Raw genomic sequence first — 15,875 nt, 5'->3', positions numbered from 1 at the left:
ACTTTGTGCGCCTTGGTTTCCTCCGTTTTTTATGGTGGACAGTACAACTTGTCAGGATATGAGGCTTAATTAATGTTTGTAAAGCACTGAGATTGTCAAATGGTGGGTGTTCTAAAAACGCAAAGTATTAGTTCTGTGTGTTTCAGGAAAGCTTGGAACCATAGGACAGGTCTACACTCGAGAGTGTTTTGTTTTTGTTTTGATTTGGTTTGTTTTTTTGCCAGCATAGCTATGTTAGTTAAGGATATGATTTTTTAGGACACAGGTTGGTCCATAATAACCCAAATCTGGAGACTTTGAGAAGGCTGCAAAAGGCATCTCTTTGACCGGGTCTCTGAAGAATGCTCAGGGTGCACCACTTCCTAGAGGCTGAAGTGGATAGCTGGAGGGTGATGGAATCCCTGTAGAACTGATTTAAATGCTGCTGAGGTTTAATTTAGTTACGTAAGGCACCTAGAGCCTGGAACAGGTGTTTATTTTTATAGCTAAGTAAATAGCTATAACAGTAAAGCACTCTAGTGTAGATAATTGTCCTGGCATAAACGTGTTTTGGCAGTATAGCTTATTTTGTTCCCTGAACCAGTATAATCTACACTGCAAAAAAAAACAAAAAAACCCCAAAACATTCTCGTCAGTATAACTATGTCTACACTACAGGGTTTGCCGGCATAGGTATAGCAGTTATCTTTTCCCGTGTAGACCAGGCCTTACTTTTACAGTTGTTTACAGCAGTGTTCTCAGCCTTTTCCATACCAGGACCCCTTTTTCTATTCAGGACCCTCCTTCCATCTAGAAAGGAATGGTCATCCCTCTGGATCTGTGTCCCCCGCCAGGTTGAGACTCTATGGTTTACAGCCTTTGTTTCTAGCTGTGGCAGATCACAAGGTATTAGCCCTTTAATTATTTGGGCAAGCAATTTTTTTTTGGCACTCATTCAAAAATTACAGCAAGGTACTGCAGACAAGCAGAGTTTTCCTGTCCCTGTATCAAACTCAGGACTCCCACAGAGGGTCCCTAAAGCTACACAAGTAAGAGACAGATATATCACAATGCAGGAAAACCAATTACATGCAATCCAACTTTGCAAAGCTTAAATATGGGATGCTCGTGAAGGCACCCAGCCAATGAACTCATTAAGACTGAACTCCTATGATATATGTCATAGGTCCAATCTGAGACAACAGTACATCTCAGGAAAATTACCTTTCATGTAAGTTATGGCAGCACATTCAGTTCCTAGGAGCCTGGATGGGGTTCATACATTCAGAATCCCATATTACACAAAGAGCATAAATCAGATTTGATCACGGAGCCAGTCAATTTGCTCAGTTGGCAGATCACCACCTGAGTTACCGCCAGCACCACAAACAGCAGCGATAGTGAAATGGTCCCATTATTGGGGGTAGGAAAGGGAAGGAGGGAGAGACTTCACATTTAGTTTTAAAAGCCACCTGTGGGCAGTTGTCATGTATTAAGCATGCACCACTCTTGGAAGTGTCTCTCCATAAGCATTCTGCTACTACCTTTTTTGCTTTAAATACAAACTGCTCATTCAATGCAACAGATATGAAGAAAAGCTAACAGTAAAAGTGCCATTATGCTCTGAAATGGGACTGGATTTTCTGAGTTTGGATTTACCAACCCTCAAAAGTTGCAATGGTTTCACTAAAATCTGTTTTAAATTGATTTAAAACGGCACAGACCTCTCCACAGGAACACACATTGGTTAACAATGGTCATATCAATTTAGCTTAGTTTGGTAATGGAGCGTGTGGAGGCAAGCCTCGGGGCTTCTGTATTTACCCTCTCTCCATGGCACAGGTATCACATGCGCCTAGTTTACACTACCAAAGAGACTTTTCCAATTGACAATACTTGCAAACTCCACCTAGGATTGGGAAAACCAAGCCATGCTTCTTGTGCTTTCCATCTTCACCTATAAGATTTTGAAGTGAACTTGGCGGACAATGCCATGCAGCACACGAGAGAATCCAACTTGCTCTCCCTCTGAGCACCTGGAAGCCAAGCTTAGTGAAAGCCTGTTTGTGTCACTGAAGCCAGCAGACACAGCTAAAGACATAGGGAGCTGAGAATCTGAGTTACCACTGGATGTGCTTCAAGCCCAGAACATGGTCATCATTTTCCCCTGGATACCTGCTTATGAGACAACTCCCTCAGGCACACCACCTCTTCTATCCCCACATACATTACAGAACAAGTACTTGGTAAAGGAGATGTATATTTATTCACTTTACAAAGAGGGCAGTATTTAGTTGCAACAGCTCCATTTATAGACAAATATACTGTACATTATACTGGTGAATGGCTCAAACCTTTACCATATCTTGCTCTTAAAAATGTGTTTATACCACTTCAGCTTCCATTAGCTGAGCAAATAGCAATCCTTGCTCTGCCACTGAGAGGTTAAAAATCAGTAATAAATGTATACACTTTGCGTTACATATTCACAAGCATTCCCCCTCCCTCTCCCCTAATTTTTTTCCATTCCCCCTTCCCTTCAAGATGAAGCCTCTCCACGGGTCAGTGTTAAACTTATATACAGGATCAATTAAAACAAATTAGAAACCACTGATAGTTCTAATGTCCTTCTGAAGCACAAAAAAAGCCATAGATTTATACATACATATAAAAGTCGAGTCCAATATTGTTTAAAAAAGAAAAAGCTGTTTTAAACCAGGTTGGCATTCAGACATTGCCAAGGCATGGGTGAACCTATGAGGAGAAAATGAAGAAATTCAATAGTGAATTTAAATATTACAAAAATATTTTTTATTTTATTTTATTTTTTTTTTTTTTTGAAAAAATGCAGCAGGATGCCCACTTGCTATCGCTAACTGAAGTGAGAAGAGAAGGTATAGACTATCTTTGATCTGTTATATTTTAAACAAATTCAATGTAAAGCTGCAACAAGTTTACCACACAAATGGCGGTGGCAGGTTTATTTCACTTGAATACAAATATGCTTGTCCATGAGATGGGCGCAATCTGATCATGAGATGGCAGAAATGTTATATATAAGCTCAGGGATATGGGGCAAGAGAAGGCTGGCATGGTTAAACATTCTGGATTCGGTAATGCACACAGTGCCCAGAAGTGCCTCTGCACATGGCGAGTGCAGACTCATGCCTGGCTATGTGACTACAGCAACTTTTAGCAAGGTGATCCAGAATTTTAGAGTTCTGGCAGCCCACTTCTTTTAATAGGGGTTTCACTTTTGTTTAAAACCATCTGTTATTCTTCTTCACTTTCATTTTCTGGGTCCAAATCAGATTCCCCATTGATTTCTTTTTCAACAGCCATTTCTCGTTCATCTGATTGCTCCCCTTTCTCTTCATCTGATTGCTCCCCTTTCTCTTCATCTGATTGCTCCCCTTTCTCTTCATCTGATTGCTCCCCTTTCTCTTCATCTTCATCCCAGTTCTCCTGGAACCAAAAAAAAAACCAGGAACAGCTTAATATTTGGTGCAAGCATTTCTACAATCCTATACTCCTGAAATCAGTCAAGTGAAGGACAGAAGTCCCGGACAGAGAATTTTACTTACATCAGAATCTTTATCTGCAATCATCTCATCTTCAGAACCATCCTCAGAGGATTCTGTAAATGGAAAATGCTGCATAAATCAGGAGAACACAACAGGTTTGATGCAGTCTTTGCTCAAATGAAATCCAAGATCATGTGCCACTACATATTAACTGGCTTTGACATTTAAGACATCTACCAGAACTGAACTTTAGGTTATTTTGATCAGTATAAATCAAGCACTGTTCCTCAATCATCATCCTATGGACATTTCAGTCTACATAAGACCCAAACCTCAGGTGTACAGATATTTTAAATCCTCTGGATTCTGGACAGATTTGGAAGTTTCTTTTAGTGACTTCATCTTCAGGAAAGGTGCATTCTGCACTAGAGACATGGGCCAACAAATCTGGATTGCTGGCACTAGAGTTAAGCGGTATGCCGGACTTGCAGTTACCACCAGGGTTTTCATAACTAGAGAGGAAAAAATCCAACCAACCAAAATGCTACTTGACAACTCCTTACCACCTTCTCCCCTCCACTGACTTCGAGCAAATCCTCCATGGCAGATCACACAGCGAGAGGCACAGAATTGGAATGTGGATGGCTGGCAAAAGTTAGCTGTAACCTTAGTGAACGAGCTGAGCTACACCAAGTGTACAATGGTTTGATCGGTTCCTAAGGTAACCCTACAGGAAGTCTTCTGCTTACCTTCCTCATACACTAGTTTTGCAGTCTGATTAATATCAGTTGCATCCTGAATTTTTTCCAGTGCTGCAACCTGAAAGAGATTTGCAAATCACAACAAACTGCAGTCATGCAATACAACCTTAAAACCTACCAAGTGTTTACAAAACTCATCACAATTTAAGTGAAATCTCCATTAGGCCTGGATTTTATTCTTCCATCCATATCTGTAGTTTTAAAATAGCTGAGTATTTAGGATGGGCAGAAAAGTTACAATACTAAAGAGAAGAGAGATGCACCTTAAGTGGTTTAAAATTCTCCTGCTTATTTCCAGTCTAAAAAGATAGAGGGTCAGCATATAAATCAGAAGGAAAAATGTGACTGACCCTTCAATGAAAACACATCCCCAATTAATATTAAGTCAGTTTAGAAGAATATGGTCAGTAGCAATATGCTTGTTAATCAACTGTGCTGCCTTCAGCATTATCAGTGTGACCATTCAGCAACTGTACTGAGCTGTCGATGGCAGGTTTGGTCGCATCAAATTTGAAGACAACCACCATTTCCAACAACATTTCCATCTTATACCTCAATGTTTATAGCTTGAACTCACCTGGGTGATGATAAGATAGAGTTTTCCATGGAGGCGAGAGAGCTTCTGCAATGTTTTTACTCTGCTCTCCATTAACTGATATAGCATACCCAACTGGGGAACCAGGTCTGGCAACTTGAGAGAAAAAGCACAAGAATGAGGCTGTTTTGTTGTCATCCTCCATTTCATAAGAAGATTCTAAACTGCATTTTAGGCTGCGTAGAGGGTCCTTGTTCACGTTGCTTGAAGTAATAATCGTTCATACATAGTGAAATCTCAGTTCTCATTTTGTCCGAGAGGCAATCTGTTAAACCAATGCCTGTCTAGGCAAAAGGCATGAACTCTCATCCACTTTCAGCTCATGCAGATCTAGTTTTCCTTCTTCACTTGATTGTGGTTTACAGCATTAAGAGTACTAATGGGAAGGGCCAGTTTGAATTTGAACTGCACAAGTATCAGCCAAGAGTCTGGGAATGTCAATGCACATCAATCCTAATCCACAAACTCCCACACTGTAGACCTGGTCCTTTCCGGAACAGAAAACCAACTGTGCCAAACTAGTGGTTTCTATCATTAGGTCAAGACCAAATTCATCCTTCACTTGTGAATGATGGTAGGCTTTGAAGTCAGAAGCCAAGAGGCTAAATGCTCCTGCATTAGCTTATCCATGACACCCAGCTAATACTCCACTTCCAGCATACTTTTATGCAGTAACCTCAGGTCAGTCTGCAGTAGGAAAGTACTTGGGCAATTTCTGTTTAGGAAGTTCACCCAAAAAGGCTAGATCATCATATATTCAGCCAGCTCTGTGCATGGGTCCTTAACTAACAGAGGCATGCTAATCAACTTCAGTTTGAATTAGTACCAATGGTTGTACTAGATAATGCCCACTACCAGGTAATTTATAGCATGTTGTGGCAAAAAAAAGTGTTGCACAGGACATGAAACATCCTTTTGGGGAGATTCATTTAGACAGTAGTAGCACCATATTAGGATGTTAGGACGGTTGACTTAATGGGAGAGCAATAGCAAAACAAAAACAGAGGTAAATTTTAGTTAGCTACAAGCATCAACTGTAGAGCAAGATACTTACTGTGGAAAGGTAGGATGCATGTATAGTGAAAACAGACTTTAACCACCGGACCATCTGAGAGGCACTGGAGGAGAGAAGAACACAATAAATCAAAGATGAGCATAGCCAAGAGAACACCTTGTGTTTTTACCACTAAAATGGTTTAAATCAAAATGCTTCAGTGTTTTGTTTTAGAAAAGAGAAGCCAAGCTAGAAATAAAAACAATTCATCTACACAGATAGGAGACTTAAACAGTTCCATTAGAACTGGAATAGTCATTTAAGTGTCTGAGTTATACTAAATTTGTTCTTTGTGGTTGCTTCCAATATCTTCCCTGCCAAGTTTAGATTGATCAAAGATCTAACAGCGGGGTCTCAAACACGCGGTCCGCATATTTGCTGCGGCCCACCAAGCTCCCTGCAAACCCCACCCCCCCAAGTTATTTCCTGCGGTCACCAAGCTCCCCTCCCCCGCCACCAAGCCTTGGCAGTTTCCAGGAGGGAGGGGGGAGGAGCAGGGAGCTGCTTGCTCAGGGGAGGAGTGGGAGAAGAGGTGGGGCAGGAAAGAGGCAGGGCCAGGGGCAGCGCCAGGGGCAGCATGGGGAGGCGAACAGTGTCAGTGTTGCAGCCCTCAGGCCAATGTATTAGTCTTCATGCGGCCCTCCTGGTAATATGAGTTTGAGATCCCTGATCTAAAGCATTCTCTTTTTTTTTTCCTTCAAATTATGGAGTAAACTTGTCTCCCAACATAAGAACAAGGTAGATAGCCCTGGGAGTCCTAAAATGGTCCCAGTACTGATAGAACAGGTTCTACACAGTGCTGAGATGACTAATGTAGTAAATATATAACAATTATTTTCTCAATATGAACAAGTTTTACTATTTTGCGATTTATGGGTTAATATACAATTCAGATTAGATTATCCTCTATGATATTTATCTTTGTAAACCATACATAGTAAGTCCCAATATGACAACTATACAAATATTCACACTGTATATATGATTTTAATTCTGAAATCAGAAACTAAATCTGAGATAACTTAACCCCCCACACACACACACTTCTGCCCCCCTCTCCGCCCCCACTCCAGGTTATAAGTGGAAGTTCTATTTGGGAAAGCCAGTGAACAAGTATATTCTAACTGCAGCTTGTTTAACCCAACTATTAAGAGCAGCTTCATAATTCAGATATATATAAAAAAAAGACATCTTTCTTAATGGCTGACCTATTCATTTAAGCATTTTAACTGAGTCTCTGAAACATTAAAAGGCCACTGGGTTACAAACATTTTTGGTCAACTCAACTGAGATTTTTAGAAGCCGTCCACTGGGCAAAATGTCTCTTCTATTAATGCAATAAAAATGCACAATCAAAAAAATTTCAGTATAAAGTTTATTCAGAGATACTACTCTATTATATTCATTCAAAAATCTCACTGCGTTTACCATATATTTTGCTTCTTTAACAAAAATGAGAGTGCCTACGTTTTAGCCATTTCTCTCTAAGGCAATAAAGGCACCTACTGAAGTTGTTTTAATTATAAACTGCTGATACGGCCAGAGGTCCAGTGGGTAATGAGTTATGGGAATACTGTTTCCATACTCAGATGTCCTTTTCCGTTTCTCTTACATTTTGATGTATGCAATGATTTCTCAACAGAATAAGTTCAGACAGAAACACCCGCAAACAGCTGGAACCTTCATCAGTCAAGTCAGATATTTCCTTTCATGAAGCTATATAGTTTTGTTTTTTTTTAACCACTACCGTGGGCCTCCTCCAAACAAATGAAAAAACACCATTCCTTTAAAAGTCAGCGAAACTTGCTTGTGAATCATTTCTCTTACCTGTACGGGTGGCCTTGCAACCTCTTTGTAATCTGAAGAAAGAAAGATCAGGTCACTTAGAAGTATGGTATACATGATAGTTCTCATCCTGACATTACATCTGTGTATCAGCCCAGAAATCGGAGCACAAAAATCTTCAGGTATTTAAAGTCTGCTAGAAATCACCAGCGATAAATAAAATGTACACTCTGAAGCTCATATTGGTTGCACTATGTCCTTGTTCAGCACACTGACTGCTTTTGGGGAAGCAGAGCTTCATTACAGTAACAGTACTGAAGCTAACAGGAGTCAAACTATATGTTACAAGTGCACATGGAAACCAGGTCATAGATGGCAGCAAGAACCAGAACCGAATCCCTCTGTTACTGTGCATGCAAAATCTCACTCTATTTAGTATCTATTACAGCACCTGCTGCACAGGTGATACGTTGATAAGACAAGCCACTGTTGCAGGAAAAGGGTGCTGAGCACCAAGTAAAAAGTCTCAAGTACTGGAAAGGATATACTTGTTAAGTGAAGGTCTTTTCCTCTCGCTGATTAATACTGTCAAATGAACCTGCACATATCAGAAAGTGTGATCACTCAAATAAAGAGGCGTCTATATTAGAAACACTGCATCTCCGTACCTACTTAGAATCAACGTATCAGCATGTATGCTTGGTGCAAGTTTAACATTCAAAACAAGGCAGTCAGCATTCCTCATTCAGGGTTACCATCAAGCCAAATGACAGGTTTCAGAGTAACAGCCGTGTTAGTCTGTATTCGCAAAAAGAAAAGGAGTACTTGTGGCACCTTAGAGACTAACCAATTTATTTGAGCATAAGCTTTCGTGAGCTACAGCTCACTTCATCGGATGCATCGGATGAAGTGAGCTGTAGCTCACGAAAGCTCATGCTCAAATAAATTGGTTAGTCTCTAAGGTGCCACAAGTACTCCTTTTCTTTCATCAAGCCAAAGTCATTTGTATTAAAAAGCAGACAACACGCCTTAATTTTAAATAAAATGGACTTATTTCACATTCAGGTAACTCGAGTGATTGAATGGGTTATCAGTTCAAAACAGAAATCCACTTCTGGGTAAAGCTACACATGAGAAGTTTCAGTCCAAATACAAGGTGTTTTTTTTTTCAAATCTAGTTGAATACATGTAGAGAATTAAGCGTGTTACATTTTTTATCCTAACTGATTTAGGCTCTAAGACCCATTTTCAAAAGTGACTCAAGGTACTTAGGAACCCAAGTATCATTGGAACTCAATGGGACTTGGGCTCCTAAGTCACTTCTGACAATGGGGACTTAAGCACTGCAAACAAAATTTTCACCCTCAACTGGAAGTAGAAGTTCAATGTAACACTGTTGCTACCATGCCAACTAGGTACATTTAAGGTCCCCATCATTGTAGTATCGCTGAGTGCCTCTGAAGTACGAATGGAGTTATTCTCACACCACCCTCTTAGGTAGGATCATTATCCCCATTTTATACATGAGGATCTGAGGTGCAGATATTCATTAAGTCACCAATAGTCTCAAAGGAAGTCACAGAAGGGACAGGAGATCAGAGTTCAGTTCCTGGTTGTGCTGAGTCCTAGGCCAGTGTCTTCACAAAACCATCTTCCAGTTTTTATTGTGAAAAAACACCAGTTAATCCCTAGCAGGACTGACAGTGAGACAAGTCCAATGAATGTGCAGTTATTTTGCATGGTTTCAGAGTAACGCAGAACCTGACTCAGCTCTCCTGAATTAAACGTTTCAGTAACAAGTCAGACTAGTCAAAGCTGGCCTCTGCTAAGTGCCCACACTAGTATGAGGTCAATACCTCGTTAACACAACCAGGAGGCTAAGCCCAACTCTGGGAATGACATGGTTTCCATATGTTTGCCTCAGGAGACAACTGTCAGAGTCAAGACAAAAACTGCTTCAATACTGGATAACCTCCACACCGATTCTATGGAGTAAAAGCAGGTGTATATTTGGACTTCCCAGAGTTAACTTGTTCTACAACAGCAGAAGTTCTACAGCAGTAATTCTCCTACCTCATGCAGCAATGGAATGACAGCATGTACAGGTATTTTAGCTATTGTGTTCTTTATTAAAGCGTCCTTCCTTGTTTGAAGCACTTTCTGTGAAGAGGGGGAAAATATGAGATCAGAGAAACATTCATCAATAAATACATATGTATACAATCAAGGACACCAAAGACATATCTACAGGGCACAGAACAACAGGAGACAGAAAAAGATGAGGTTTGTAGCTCTGACACTCACATCTCAACCTTGTATGTAAAGTCTGAGGACATGTGTGCTAGAGAGAAGATGAGCACAGAGTCATCTTTTATGAGGCACTTCCTAAAGAGACAAGCAAGTTCTTTGAGGGATATGCAAAAAAGCTGCTAGCATGTTTGCACGTTACAGAGCTGTTCTGTTTTTTTCAGTAAATTTAGTGCTCGTGAAAAAAAATACTGAAATGATTGGGTCATGGACACAACTTCATTTCATCCATCATGTAGCCTCTCCATGTTAAGGTTGAGGCACATTAGAGGAGGCAGGAACTTTTCCTTGCTACTGTCGGTGTTCCATCTGTCCTGTGGATAAAGGACTTCAGATTCAGGACTCCCAGGACTGCTAATGCAGCACCAAGTTCTCTTAAATATTTAACCCTTCTATTCCTACACATCCCCAACAGCAGGTTTATTACATCAACTGACTTGTGGGCCCTCCAATACTTATTTATCCAAAGCATATCCACTCAGAAGATCTCAAGTCGGGTCTAAACAGAAACCATGCTCTAATCAAACCCAAAAGGAAAAAGTGACACATTATTAATATTAATGGAAGAACAGGTGAACTGTGACACTACAGAATTTATACAGTTAGATAACCATTTTTAACCTGACCTGTGAGGAAAGGTTATGTTTATTTTTGAGAAAAGAAGACTGATGGGGACCTGATAACAGTCTTCAAATATATTACAAAGAGGATGGTAATCAATTGTTCTCCATGTTCACTGAAGGTAGGACAAGAAGCAATCAGCTTAATCTGTAGCAAGGGAAATTTAAGTTACATATTAGGAAAAACTATCCTTATAGTTAGAAAGTTAAGTACTGAAACATGTTACCTAGAGAGGCTGTGGAATACACATCACTGGAGGTTTTTAAGTATATTTTAGACAAACACCTGCTGGGGATGGTCTAGGTATACCATATGTGGTCCTGCCTCAATGTGAGATGAACTAAAAAGACGTTCCAAAGTCCCTTCCAGCCCTACATTTCTATGTTATATACAACAAACCGATTAGCTTTGAAATCCAGGGGTTCAGTTAGGGGGATGATCCAGAAGACATCTTGCAAAGCAGATCAAATAGAAAAAAATATAGCAAATGTCATCAATTAAAGCAATGTATATGACAGATAAACATAATGGAACTACTGTTTCTATGCTGCAAGGCAGTGGGATAATGCAAAAAGCAGGAGAGAGGAAGTGGCAAATTTAAACACTAGTCATCCAGCCTAGCATGCACAAGAAGCCACTTCACAAGTCTAAGCAGAATAACTTGAGCATCACGTGGTGCTCGTATAACACTTACATTTAAGATATCAGGATCATTGCTTTCCAAGCCCTGAACCAAAAGCACTGCAAAGCTGTCAGTTTGTGGAAGGCCACCTTTTGTTTTTATTTTCACAGTGTCAATATCCATTGCACCAAGACGGTCTTCAATACTATCCTGCAGAAGAAATAAATATGGGCAGTGTCACTTAAACCAACTTGTAACCAAATATATAAGGCTTGGACTATCAGTTATGTTTTCTCAGAGGTGTTTTTTGAGCCACCAGCTGAACCAGGGTACTGAACCCTCTGCAACAGTTCTCGATGTTGAGTCCTATCTTGCTATATTTTTTAAGAAGGACAAGTTCTTATCTCTCATGGCATAGCAGAGACATTCAGGAAGGAAGGAGCAAGCAGACCTGGAGAAGGGGAATATGGCATCTGTGTTGAGACGAAGTGGGGTTCAAAGCCCAGCAACGTGCTCTAGCAGAGAGAGGGCAAGAATACAAAGTTCTTCAACATGGTAGATTTGTGGGCAACATCTAGAACTTGGATGCAAGACTGCTATCATTCACAGCTGCAGGGGAGCTCATCCCAGATGAAGCCAATTCATACCAAGTGATAGTACAACAGTTAGCTCTGGATGATTATTTTGGCCAAAAAGGGAAAACAGTCCAATCTGGCATGCTTATTACTGTTTGGTAAGAGCTCTTTGATTACCTCTTTATCTCCAGGTTTTCTTTTGCTTTCCATTTTCTGCATTCCAGAGGACTGAGATTTGATGGTTGCACTATGTCCAGGAATTCCAGGCACTAAAACTTTGGCTCCTTTGTTCACAATGGGCGTTTTTACCTAGTGACAAAGAGACAGCCACATACACAAAAATAGGAAACATGTTCATGTTTGTTTTCTGTAGTCCAAAACACTGGTTTATTGTTTCAGACCCACACACGGTAAAACCATTCCCTGCTACGTGTGAATATCTCTTCTCAGAATCCATGTCTAGTATTAAGACAGGAAAGCCCTATAATGAAGTTTAAGGTTGATCTCAGTAGACCATTTGCTGAACTAACTCAGTTAATATTTGTAACTGGGCAAATTACACACCAAGTGAGATTCATTTATTTATATTCCAGGGTGTTCAACTAGACGAAGTGTTTCCTAATTACACTTGACAACAGAAACACTTGCATCTTTGCTGGAAATATATATAGTAAGTGTAGAAAATCTAACACCTTCAAAAAGGGATTGCCTTATCTACCACTGAAAGATAGCAACCATTTAACAGCAGCACAATACAACAGTTTAGGGAAATTAGTGGATCTCTAGGGCAAAGGTTCTCCAACTTGGGGGGCAGGACCCCTTGGGGAGGTGCATGTATTCTGGGGGGAAGGAGTGCGGGGGGGGGGCTGATAAGCTTTAGAGGAAAAAATTTTTAAAGACTTCCTGCACACATTTTACCCACAGCAATACATAACTAGCGACACCGATTCCTCCAGACACATCAGGGCCTAGATGGCGCTGTTCATTTGACTCTAGAGGGCAGTGTGCATTTTGATGGGTTTCTGTTAAGCTTGCAAAGCATTATACAAAGTCGTTGCCATCTGTATGTTAATATGTTTGCTACGATGTGGTGTGCACATTTAATTGTAAGCATCAACCACAGCTGCAGTTTTGCTTTTGCTCTTATTACAATGGATCATTCGTTGGCTCTGTTTGAATCAATAATTTACTGTTTTTAATATTTAGTGAGAGTTGCATGTTGATTTATTTTTATTGGTACAGTAATTCCTCACTCAATGAAACAAGGTGAACCGGGACAACATTGTAACATTGCTGATCTATTAGAGAACATGCTTGTTTAAAGTTGCGCAATGCTCCCTTATAACATTGTTTGGCAGCTACCTGCTTTGTCCACTGCTTGCCTGAAGAGTAGCCCATTGGAGCTAGCTGGTGGGGGCTTGGAACCAGGGTTGGTCGGCAGCTCCCCATCAGCTCCCTTACATTCCCTGTGCAGCACCCTCCCAGCAGGCTATTAATTGTTGGGCAGTTCAGGCATCCCTCCCCACACTGCTATGTGCTGCTCCTATCCTCTACCTTGGAGCTGCTCCCAGGAGCCTCCTGCTTGCTGTGCAGGGGGTGGGGGAAGAGGGGTGTTGATGTCAGGGTGTCCCCCTCCTCCTGCACCCCATCTCCACAGAGCAGGGTGGGGACATGACGGCACTCAGGACTAGGATGGAGGGAGCTTGCTGACAGCAGCAGCTGATCTACTTAAAAAGGCAGTGTACTTAGAGTGGGGTCAGCGTACTTAAATGGGCAACGTGCGTCTCTCTCTCTCTCACACACTCACCACCCCCCCAGCACTTTCGAAAGTGGAGGGAGTGGTGTGTTCCAGTGGGATAGTGTGGGTTCATTATTATTATGTTCAGTTTCTGCAGGGAATGTTTGTAGCCACTGCCATGCATCTATTGTGTCTCCTCCCTTCATTCGGGCTGCCTTGTAGAGTGTCAGGCTACATTAACAACAATGTGTTAGCCCTTGAGGGCTCAGCCAAGTGCAAGCTCATCATTTAGCAGCAAAACATTCCCTGGGATATATCACACCCTCTGACTCCACCACCTCAACCAAGCTTCACAATCATCATTGCCGTGTACAGTATTAAATTGTTTAAAACTTATACTGCGTGTGTGTGTAGTATAGGTTTATATAAGTATGTACACTTACACACGTCTTTTGTCCAGTGAAAAAAATTCCCCTGGAACCTAACCCCCCCCCCCCATTTACATTAATGCTTATGGGGAAATTGGATTCGCTTAACATCGCGTTTTTCAGGAACATAATTACAACGTTAAGCGAGGAGCTATTGTATATGTACTTGTGCAGCAGGAGAGAGGGCATAAATTATAACAGACAAAAGGGGGGGAGGGGAGGAGGAGGAGTGTGTGCAATCAAGTAAGTTTGCACTCTAGAGCAGTGGTTCTCATTTAGGGAGGCAGAATACAAGTAATTAAATCAGACCAGGATGCTTGAATAAGCAACCCTTTATCACACAAAGAAAAGCCATGGGATCTTTAATGAACACAAGGAAGCTAAGTTGTAAGTCTCAATTGGAAGTCAGCACCTCCAGCAGCACAGTGATCACGCTGGATCAGTGCGGATGCAAGGAAGTGTGACACCTACAAAACTCCAATAATCACTTATTGCAGAAACCTGTTTACTTAGAGATCATCCATTCCAGCACTGACCCGACCTAATCCTTCTTGCTTCGAGATATGACCGGTTCCCAGTAAGCAGCAGCACTAGCTGTCAGTACACCAATACAGACTACTATAATGACTGTAGCAAATTCCATTTATCACCTCACTTCTAGTAAGGTTTAGATGTAGTAGGCAAAATGTGATACTCCAATTTCACATTGTTACAGTACAGCAGATGTGGTTTTGAAACCTACTCTAGCTACAGATATTTGCAGGGCAGTGCCAAGTGCATGACACATGGAACTCTTCTCCAGAAGGCATGCTCAGACAGCCAAGAGAAATGTGTCTTCACGGAATTCAGCAAGAAGCGAAACCAAGACGAAGGTCATCACAGCAAGCCCAAGATTCCCTATAGCTTTCACTTTGGTGCATCTATCATTGGCTTCATGACTACAAAAGAACACAAGCCCACATCTGGCTCACAGAAACCCAGAGATGATGTAGTAGTCCGAAACCCAATAAGCCAACTCACACACCAAAATTAAGTGTGCCAACTCAGAGTTATCAGTAAGTGTAGTCTGAGAAAATGCCGCCTCTATACATTTAGACTTGTGGGATAAGTGCACTGAGTCTGCAAGCCAGGAATCTTCTGAGCAGAGCGTCAACTGGGCCAACTCATACCATAATACAGGGTTCCCAGGGTACAAAATGGGGAGCAGCCTCAACTGCCTTTTTGTTCTTTCCACTAATTCAGAAATTCTTAACCTGAAGAAAGATGAGATTCCAAAGTTGCAAAGGCAGTGGCAGGGATTATACAGCGACAACACCCTTCACCAAAAGCCACTTACTGATAAGTATCTCAAGGTAGCCTCCCCTTTTAATACCCTGGGAACCCTGCACATGGGCCAGAGGTGGAAAATGGTCTCAACAGACATTGTTGTGTAAGATTTCAAGTTCATATTCCCAGGTGCTGTATCTCTGGGGAATTGGAACATATGAAGGCCACCGCAGAGAAAAGCCAGGACACCAGATTTAAGAATCTACAAAAAAAGCAGGATTAATTTTACAGAAATGCTAAAACAAGAGCACCCAAACCTTGCCCAACTGAGAGCTGCAAGAGCAACTTCTCATGACCCAAGGATCTGCACCTAACTGGCAAAAATTGGAGATACCTCCTCTTAAATACAGAGATGAAGGCAGTAGTAGTCCTAGTCCTAGTCTGCAATACCCTATCTCCATCTAAGCACTGTGTGCTAGGACCAGTAAAAAGCCAATGAGATGCATTTTGTTCAAGGAATGCTATTTGCTATTGAATTTCTCCTCAGAAGTAACCAGTGTAGAACCCTATCTTCCCTGCTAAAGTGAAAGGTTTAGTATTGATAAATATAAAACCGGAAC

The 15,875-nt window shown here is 41.2% G+C and overlaps 1 protein-coding gene and 1 non-coding gene across 2 annotated transcripts in view; both read right to left on the bottom strand.

The window, feature by feature from the left end:
- Positions 1-2,226: 2,226 nt before the first annotated feature.
- The window catches only part of WDR43 (WD repeat domain 43), a 37,250-nt gene continuing 23,601 nt past the window's right edge, over positions 2,227-15,875 (bottom strand). Inside the window, exons 10-18 of the mRNA XM_048843422.2 lie at positions 12,001-12,132; positions 11,321-11,458; positions 9,772-9,858; positions 7,741-7,772; positions 5,914-5,977; positions 4,842-4,955; positions 4,253-4,322; positions 3,564-3,616; positions 2,227-3,444 (exon numbers count right to left, since the gene is read on the bottom strand). Coding sequence (XP_048699379.1) covers positions 3,253-3,444; positions 3,564-3,616; positions 4,253-4,322; positions 4,842-4,955; positions 5,914-5,977; positions 7,741-7,772; positions 9,772-9,858; positions 11,321-11,458; positions 12,001-12,132 — 882 coding nt within the window. The 3' untranslated portion in view covers positions 2,227-3,252. The remainder of the gene's footprint in view (positions 3,445-3,563; positions 3,617-4,252; positions 4,323-4,841; positions 4,956-5,913; positions 5,978-7,740; positions 7,773-9,771; positions 9,859-11,320; positions 11,459-12,000; positions 12,133-15,875) is intronic.
- LOC125635038 (small nucleolar RNA SNORD53/SNORD92) lies at positions 14,797-14,874 on the bottom strand. Its single transcript, XR_007356134.1, has one exon. It is a non-coding gene; the product is annotated as a small nucleolar RNA SNORD53/SNORD92 (small nucleolar RNA).

The sequence above is a fragment of the Caretta caretta genome, chromosome 3 (assembly GCF_965140235.1).
Source record: "Caretta caretta isolate rCarCar2 chromosome 3, rCarCar1.hap1, whole genome shotgun sequence".
Taxonomy (NCBI): domain Eukaryota; kingdom Metazoa; phylum Chordata; order Testudines; family Cheloniidae; genus Caretta; species Caretta caretta.
This window is presented reverse-complemented; position numbering and strand designations above follow the sequence as displayed.